The following is a 9,586-nucleotide window of genomic DNA, read 5'->3' on the forward strand; positions in this document are numbered from 1 at the left end:
TGTTTGTTTTGTGAAATGATGATATTTTCCACCAACAAAAGTTCGCTTTCCTCCTATAGTTGAAACACTTAATATATCAACAGTAATCGATAACTGTGACGGCTTGTTGTGCTTGTACGGTTATTTTGGATATGATTGGGTTGTTCTTGTGGTGCTCGAATACCATATAAACACGATCATGAAACAAGTTTGTGATGTATGGATGATGGAGCATTGTGATCCAAATTCGCTTACAAAACTATTCACCATTTAAGTCACCACAAGCATCAATAAACAGGACTCCGGGATTTTTGATAAGTAGCGAACATATAATTGAAATACAAGATGATTGTTAATTTTCCGACTGCATGCACTTGTTGTTTATGAACCTTGCTCAAAGCACATCAAGTATCTTGGGATTTTCAGAAATGAAAATTCATTCATTATCAATTCCTACACGGGATCGATGCTTCTGATCCATGAACCAGATTATTGTATTTATTTTGGCCGGATTAAGGTCGAGGATGATGAACTCAGGGCTGCATTTCAATGCTTGGTTAGTTTTCGATTATGGATGAAGTTGTCTATGTGTGGATTAATATGTCTGTATAGATTTGGAAGGTTTCTGTCTCGGACGGTTCTAATAGATGGAAAAACGTGTTTTTTTAATTAGGAAGAACAAGTTTGGAAAAGAAAAAAAAAACTGGTCTTCCTGCATAAAACTCCCCCTAGTAAGCAATAAACGACTTTCTATATCATTAACACACTACCAAACAAGTCATGTATAGCTCATCGAATAAACTATGAGTCTCATTAAGCTCATTAAGTTGCTAAGAAACATACTGGTAGTCTACTTTACCATCTTTTAACATCAAATGGCATCGTATAGGCAATGGCAATACAACGCAAACTTCAAGCAACCATAGATTCAATCACTTCTATATAATATTGCACCTAACAAGAGTAGGAGCTTGTTGTCACTTACACGGATATGCGTTGCCTCGCCAATGGAATACGCCTCGACTCGCGTTTCCGTTTAAGTTTAGTCTCAATTTGATTGTACCATTAAAGTTGATACCAAATATAATTGGTTGGCATACAGTATAAGATTTTTACATACCAGTTATAATTGGTTGGTACACGAAATTGAGAAAAGAAGTTGGTACCGTACCCAATCCACCAATAATCAATCAATACCGTAGACCTTACCTTTAGGATTTGTTGGGTTTGGTTTGGTTTTAGAGTAATTTCCCTTTCTTATCGGGTAAGACTCTCTGTCCTTGTCTCGTTCTTACCGGGTAAGATTCTTGGTCAATGCCATGTTCATCCGGTAAGATAATGTAACTTGGTAAACACTTATCCGAATAAGCATTTGGTAAACGGCCTCTAAGGGTTGTTTACCAGATGTTTGAGTGAGTAAGCACTTACCGGTAAGAGTAGCCACTCTCACTTACCTTACTGGATAAGATACCCAGCCATCAAAATAGCGTAGCAGACAATAATCTCTTAACTCGGTAAGCGCCGGTAAGAGTCACCATCCACACTTATCGAGAAAGATTCTAGGTCATTGTCATGGAAAAGCATAACACTTTTGAGTGAGTTAAAGAAGAGATTGGATGAAGCTAAAAGGCAGATTAGGATAACAAGTGCTGAATCAGCAACATAAGACATGTTGTTCTAGGTACCATACCCTACGTAATGATCAAAGTTAATCTCCGAAGTTTTAGCCAATATGCAGAATTTCTGTGAATTGGCATATTTTCAGATGGATCCAAGATTATCCACTGAATATGTTTCAATATTAAGGCATTACTTATACTTTGACACATTCAAGGATGCATATAAAGATTCCAAACCATGAATACCCAACAAGATTTATGCATGTATTAATATACCAAAAAGATATGTGCATCAATCTATATGCATGGTAAGAAAACTTTTTAAGAAAACTTAAAACTAATATGCATGGTAATTGCACATCAATCTCTACCTTGCTTACCTGTTCCAAAAGTCATCTTCACAGCTCCACATTTTGCAACGAGGCCGTCATCTTCGTCTTCCAATCAATTAATAAATAGTATGATCTTCCTCGTTGAGCAGAAACAGCGATTCCGTGCAGAAATTCACAAAGGATAAATATCCGTTTACAAAAATCCCAAAATCCTTGAAGAGCTCTGAGAAAGGATCATAAACAACAAGCGTTTGATGACAATGGTAAAGTGTCATCTCAAATATAGGTTCGCCACTCTTCCTAAACCCCAGAATTCTCTGAATTGATGCAGGATATGATATGTTAATGGTGTATAACTTCGTAAACGTGTTTGTATCACCATGCTCCATCATCCATACAGTACAAACTTGTATCCCGTTCATATCTTCAACAGACTCAAGCAAAGCAAGCGACTCCCTTAGCCTAGAGATGGAGAAACTTATAAAGGGCAGCTGAGACGAACTATCTGGGAGGTTTACCTCTCGAAACTCCTCAGTACTCAAATCAAATGACATAATCAGATTATGATCCCTACATCCACCATCTTCAGCAATCCTATCATAAGCAACCCAATAAATAATATGACCTATAACAACCTGAGACCATGTAAATGCAATTGATTTACGAGGCAGATTGTCACATAAACTCATCCATTTTTTCGAGCTCAATGAGAAAACCATAACTTGCCGAGGGATGTAACTTATACTTTCCATTTTCCACCATGCACTAATATATGTAATTGTGACAAGCGTAGGGTCACAAGTGTCGGGGCAAACCCCAAAACCAAGGACCCTTGAAAACAGCGAATTTAACACATTAAAAGGTATAGCAACAGCAATCGATTTTATAATGGAAGGATTCCAAATAACAGCCACTTCCTTTTCTTGCTCTCGATAATAACCGTGGAGGCACAGCAAGCCGTGCGAGCTACTGACTATTCTTGATCCCTTGGCCTCAAGTATTTGAACGAGCACAGGAACAATCGGAGCAAACTTTTGTTGGGGGAAAGTATTATCATCGACAAAAGAAACGTGTTTGACCTCATTTTCCTCCCGTTCTCGCACTTCATACCTTATAAGCAAATGCTGCGGCTGAGTTTGGCGAAGGCTGTGAGCAGCAATAAACGCAGAGGAATCAATCAGTGACTTCCATGCTTTGCACACCGATCGGCATCGAATCAATGATTCGACAGGAAGTCTTCTGATGATTTCCTCTACGATATCGGAAGGTATGCTCCGTGACATTTTGATTTTGGGGATATGATTCTGAATTTCTTTTAGGGTTTATGCGGGAGACGGAAGATTTGTGATTCTTTTCCCCCACAAAACCGTCTCGAATTTAAAGGATTCAAATATGAGAGGAAATTATATTTTAGTCCCTGTGGTTTTGAGTTTTTAACCGAACTCGTCCATCTCTTGAAAATATAACAAAACTTGTCCGCCTGGTTGCATATTTTTAACGATACGAGTTTCTATGCTTGTATTTTTTTTAACGATTTAGGGGTCGTTTACCAAACACTTACCCGATAAGCGTTTGTGGGTAAAACTTAATACTACCACTTACTTACAGAGTAAGACTTTAGTCTACCAATACGGCATAGTATGAAACAATTTACCCGGTAAGTGCTTACCATGGTAAGAGTCATCACTCTCACTTATTGGGTAAAACTCTCGGTCCTTGTTTCCCTCTTACAGGGTAAGATTTTTGGTCCTTACAATATTCATCCGATAAGGTAATGTGACTTGATAAGCGCTTACCCGAGTAAGCGTTTGGTAAACGGCCCAGATCCTTATCGCCAAAGTTGGCCAATTTTTGCTTCGTTAATGACTACTCATGCTCTTATATGAGTCTTGCAATAATAATATTAGAACACTACTACGCAAATACAAATATAACCCTCCCAATACAACCCGTTTATGGAAAAAACTGGGTGTTATATAAAAAACAGTGGTTTTTCTACCCAGTTCTTAAAATACAATCGGTTTTTATTTCTATTCCTTTTAATTACAAATCTAAATGATATCCGGTTTCTTTTAATGAACGGAGTTCCATTTGCATAAGAGAACTTCAAACTACCCGGTGCTATACAAACAACCGGCGGGTATGATAGTAGGGGTGCTCAAAAACTCGACCAACCCGATCAACCTAACCCAACCCAACACGAAATAACTCAACTCGAAGCAACCCGATGTTTAATCGAGTTGTAAAATTGTCAAACCGTAGGTATTGGGTTGATATTGAGTTGCTATTATTTGGTTCAAACCCAACCCGATGAAACCAATCCTTTTATTTTTTGGATTTAATATGATTGTTGAATTTATATTAATTTGTACATTAGACAATTACACTATCATGTATGCTCTTCATATACACATATTTTCAATCTATTTACATCTTTATATAACGCATTCGTATATATATTCAATAACTGTGAACATATATATGTAAATTGAGAAAATTAATTGCATGTAATATACGTAAAAAGTAATAATAAGTTGTATCAAATGGTTGATGATGAAAAAGAAATTATGAGTAAAGAAATAACATATTTTAGGTTAGAAGAATATTTTATTGTACCAAAATATCAACCCGACCAACCGTACGGGTTCGGTTGGGTTGCACTTTGGTTCGGGTTGGGTTGAATTAAGATTTTCCAAACCGCAAACATTATGTTGAGTTGTTCAAATATTTTCAACCCAATCAACCAAACCCATGAGCACCCTAACTGGTAGTATATGAACAAAAAATAAAGCTTGGTTCAGTCAACCCTTGGACTTCTTAAATTTTTTTTAGCCTAAACTTGTTTTTAGATTACTAAGCATAAGTTTTATTTATAATTAGTGATAGGTTAGTTGATAAGCAACCAGCTTACTGAAACACTAATCGAGATGACGTTTCAATTTATGTATGTATATACAGATACATAATCATTTACAGACTCAATATATCGTACAGACTTACAAACCAGTTTTTATGTATTGTTTCATATATGAAACAACACATGTGAAAATGTAGTACTTTTTTCTGTGTGTCATTCAGTACTGTTTGTGGGGAAAAAGCATTGAACATTTCATATATGATATTAAACGTTCAACAATGTTCTTTTTCCACAAAATAGTTCTGAACATTTCGTACATGAAAAAACACTGCATTTTTACACGTGTTTTTTCATATATGAAACAACACATAAAAATTGGTTTAAGTTTATCATTATTATTACTTGTAATTTTAATTGTAAAATAAATATTTCTCAAATTAAGCACATTTTGTAATAAGTATTATTATGGTGGACTAAAAATGTAAAAGTGCTATTTGCAAGGGTCTAAGTTTTCAATTAATGAGAAATGTGGTATTAAGATGGCAGGGATTCCTTGCCATTCTTGTAAATTGTGAATTAGATGGCGGAACCTTTAAAAACGTTATTTATTATTTCTATTTCTGTTATATTATCTATATTATATTATAAATTATTTGACAAAAAATCTTAAAAACTATTTTTTATACATAAAATATTATTTATTAATGCAAATTACTTAAAACTCAAGATTACAAGTATATTGTGCGTAAATTTAACATATTAAAGCTTTATATCTAAATTCGTGTAACTAAATGTGATAAACATAATCAAATACAAGATAAATATTTTATTTTAAATATAAAAATCTAAAATATAATTAAAATAATTATTGCATTCTAACAGAATACTTAAATATTATCTTTATAAAATGCTATATTAATAAACCAAAAATAAATTATTTCGTTATTAAACTTAAATTATAATAAAAAAAATAAATTACATAAAAAATGAGAAATTTTAAATAGTTGATTCGATATTAACATTGATATATTTTTTTCAAATATTTATGATATCGTTAAATTTATATTTTATTCAAAAATAAAATATTATTGTTTTCTTAAAAACACATAAAATCGTATTATAACATCGACAGAGACAAATTATAAAATAAAACATTAAAATGCAGATGTGTCTTATTGCATTACGCAAGTACTCTTCTAGTTATCATTTTAATAAAGTAAGAATCTTAACATGTTCATATAAAATTTTCACTTTTTATTTTTTTTAATTTACAGAACTTAATTTTGTTTATAAATTAATATATATTACAAAAAAAGAAAACTCAAATATAATTTATTAATTTTCACTTTTTTATACTAAATTTTAATTTGTTAATTTATATATTTTTGTTAACATGTTTAAAAAACAATTAAAACATTAACATAAATWTATATCACGACTAAAAAAGTACAAAATTACACAAATATTAATCTTTATCAATAGTAACACTAGATAATAAATAGTATTAATTAAAAAAAAATTAATAGCAATTAATTTATCAAATTCAACATATATGTTTATAGATTTATTAAATGAAAACAAAATGGTTAAGAAATAATAAAAATAATTATAGAAAAGGAATGTATACAACAAAGACATGTGTTCTGATAAGAACATGTGACTGGACCTCTATCTACGGTGGAGGTTCTTGTAAAAATCTCAACAGAAACTTCCATTATAGATATACTCTAAATGAGAAACCTTTTCCTCTCCTCCATAAAAATTTTAGAAATCAATAGAAATAAGAGGATCGTTTGGATATATAACCCATAAGGTGAATGATCGTGTGAGAATGAAAATTATGGTGAGAAACGTAAGAAAAGATCTGAACCATTGATTACTTTTAATCTCATGCCCACCCATGAATTACTTTTATATAGTACTCAAGCACAAGAAGCCTTTTGATGATTTTTACTTGGATATCGAGAGTTATGTGGGGTGCATTTTGATTCAGACGATTGAGCGGTAATCCATACACCCCACCCCCTTAGAAAGACCGCCCTCTGTCCATGTTTGTCAAAACTTTTTTTTGAGATTCAAGTACTTCAAAACCTTCGTATCAGAGATGGATCATGTCGTCAAAGACGGTGTGAATGACGTGGGTATGTTGCGTAGACATTTGGTGCCCTAAATGTGTGATTTTTGGCCTCTTATCTGTTGCAAGCTTCTTTTATTGACTTGTTTCTTTCTAATTATAGAAAACCTTGGAGAGAATTTACCTTATGGTATCGTCTATTTGTAATCTCTCGTTGTAAGTAACTTGTCACTCCCACATTTGGTTAATATTAAGTAACCTCTAACCACGTAAACTCTTACCGGGTCACTTACCTTATCATGTGAGTATAACAAGAACGAGAATCTTACCTGGTAAAAAGTATGACAACGACAATCTTACTTGATAATTAAGGATGGTGACTCTTACTCGGTTGGTGACACCAGGTAATATTATTGTCTACTATGCCATTTTGATGGCCAAAATCTTACTCAGTAAGGTAATTGAGAGTAGGGTGCTCAAAAACCCGACCAACCCGACCCAACGCGAAATAATCCAACCTGAAGCAACTCGATGTCTAATCGAGTTGTAAAATTGTCAAACCGTAGGTATTGGGTTGATATTGGGTTACTATTATTTGAATCTAACCCAACCCGATGATTTTATTTATTGGATTTAATATGATTGTTGAATTTATATTAATATATACATTAGACAATTACACTATCATGTCTGCTTTTCATATACACATTTTCAATCTATTCACATCCCTATATAGTCATTCATATATATGTTCAATAATTGTGAACATATATATGTAAATTGAGAAAATTAACTGAATATGATATACGTAAGAAATATGGATAAGTTGTATCAAATGGTTGATGATGAAAAAGAAATTATGAGTGCTGAATCAGCAACATAAGACATGTTGTTCTAGGTACCATACCGCACGTAATGGTCAAAGTTGATCTCCGAATTTTTAGCCAAATTTGCAGAATTTCTGTGAATTGGCATATTTTCAGATGGATCCAAGATTATCCACTGAATATGCTTCAATATTAAGGCATTACTTTGACACATTCACGGATGCATATAAAGATTCCAAACCATGAATACCCAACAAGATTTATGCATCTATTAATATACCAAAAAGATGTGTGCATCAATCTATATATGATAATAACTTTTTAAGAAAACTTAAACCTAATACGCATGGTAATTGCAACATCAATCTCTACCTTGCTTACCTGTTCCAAAAGTCATCTTCACAGCTCCACACTTTGCAACGAGGCCGTCATCTTCGTCCTCAAGTCAATTAATAAATAGTATGATCTTCCTCGTTGAGCAGAAGCAGCGATTCCGTATAAGAATTCACATAGGATGAAAATCCGTTTACAAAAATCCCAAGATCCTTGAAGTGCTCTGAGAAAGGTTCATAAACAGCAAGCTTTTGATGACAATAGTAAAGTGTCATCTCAAATATAGGGTCGCCACTCTTCCTAAACCACAGAATTCTCTGTATATATGCAGGATATGGTGGGTTAATGGTGTATAACTTTGTAAACGTGTTTGTATCACCATGCTCCATCATCCATACAATACAAACTTGCATCCCGTTCATATCTTCAGCAGACTCAAGCAAAGCAAGAGACTCCCTTAGCCTAGAGATGGAGAAACCTATAGAGCGCAGCTGAGACGAACTATCTGGGAGGTTTACCTCTCGAAACTCCTCAGTACTCAAATCAAATGACATAATCAGATTATGATCCCTAATTCCACCATCTTCAGCAATCCTATCATAAGCAAACCAATAGATAAAATGACCTATAGCTACCTGAGACCATGTAAATCCAATTGATTTACGAGGCAGATTGTTACGTAAACTCCTCCATTCTTTTGAGCTCAATGAGAAAACCATAACTTGCCGAGGGATGTAACTTATACTTTCTATTCTCCACCATGCACTAATAGATGTAATTGCGACAAGCGTAGGGTCACAAGTGTTGGGGCAAACCCCAAAACCAAGGACCCTTGAAAACGACGAACTTAACACACTAAAAGGTACAGCAACAGCAATCGATTTTATAATGGAAGGATTCCAAAGAACAGCCACTTCCTTTTCTTGCTCTCGATAATAATAACCGTGGAGGCACAGCAAGCCGTGCGAGCTACCGACTATTCTTGATCCAGTGGCCTTAACCTTAAGTATTTGAACGAGCACAGGAACAATCGGATCAAACCTTTGTTGGGGGAAAGTATTATCATCGACAAAAGAAACGTATWTTCCCTCATTTTCCTCCCGTTCTCGCACTTGATACATCATAAGGAAATGCTGCGGCTGAGTTTGGCGAACGCTGTGAGCAGCAATAAACGCAGAGGAATCAATCAGTGACTTCCATGCTTTGCACRCCGATCGGCATCGAATCAATGATTCGACAGGAAGTCTTGTGATGATTTCCTCTTGGAGATCGGAAGGTATGCTCCGTGACATTTTGATTTTGGGGATATGATTCTGAATTTCTTTTTAGGGTTTATGCGGGAGAGGGAAGATTTGTGATTCTTTTCCCCACAGAAACCGTCTCGAATTTATAAGATTCAAATATGAGAGAAAATTACATTTTAGTCCCTGTAGTTTTGGGATATTAACCGAACTCGTCCATCTTTGCAAGGGTAAACAATTAGAAGATATTATTTTATATTGAATCTTCAATTTCAAGATTCAAAACATATTAAGATGGAAGGGATTCCCTTCCCATTCTTGTAA

General features: G+C 34.2%; 1 protein-coding gene across 1 annotated transcript; it reads right to left on the reverse strand.

Annotated features, from left to right (window-relative positions):
- Nucleotides 1–1,844: 1,844 nt before the first annotated feature.
- On the reverse strand, nucleotides 1,845–9,321 carry LOC112506793. Its single transcript, XM_025111072.1, has 2 exons — nucleotides 8,141–9,321; nucleotides 1,845–3,234 (listed from the first exon to the last, which is right to left on the reverse strand). Exons 1-2 carry the CDS (start codon nucleotides 9,311–9,313, stop codon nucleotides 2,047–2,049), a joined length of 2,361 nt encoding a protein of 786 aa, XP_024966840.1. The 5' UTR covers nucleotides 9,314–9,321; the 3' UTR covers nucleotides 1,845–2,046.
- Between the last annotated feature and the right edge of the window lie 265 nt (nucleotides 9,322–9,586).

This window comes from Cynara cardunculus, assembly GCF_001531365.2.
Source record: "Cynara cardunculus var. scolymus isolate 2C chromosome LG 1, CcrdV1, whole genome shotgun sequence".
Lineage (NCBI taxonomy): Eukaryota > Viridiplantae > Streptophyta > Magnoliopsida > Asterales > Asteraceae > Cynara > Cynara cardunculus.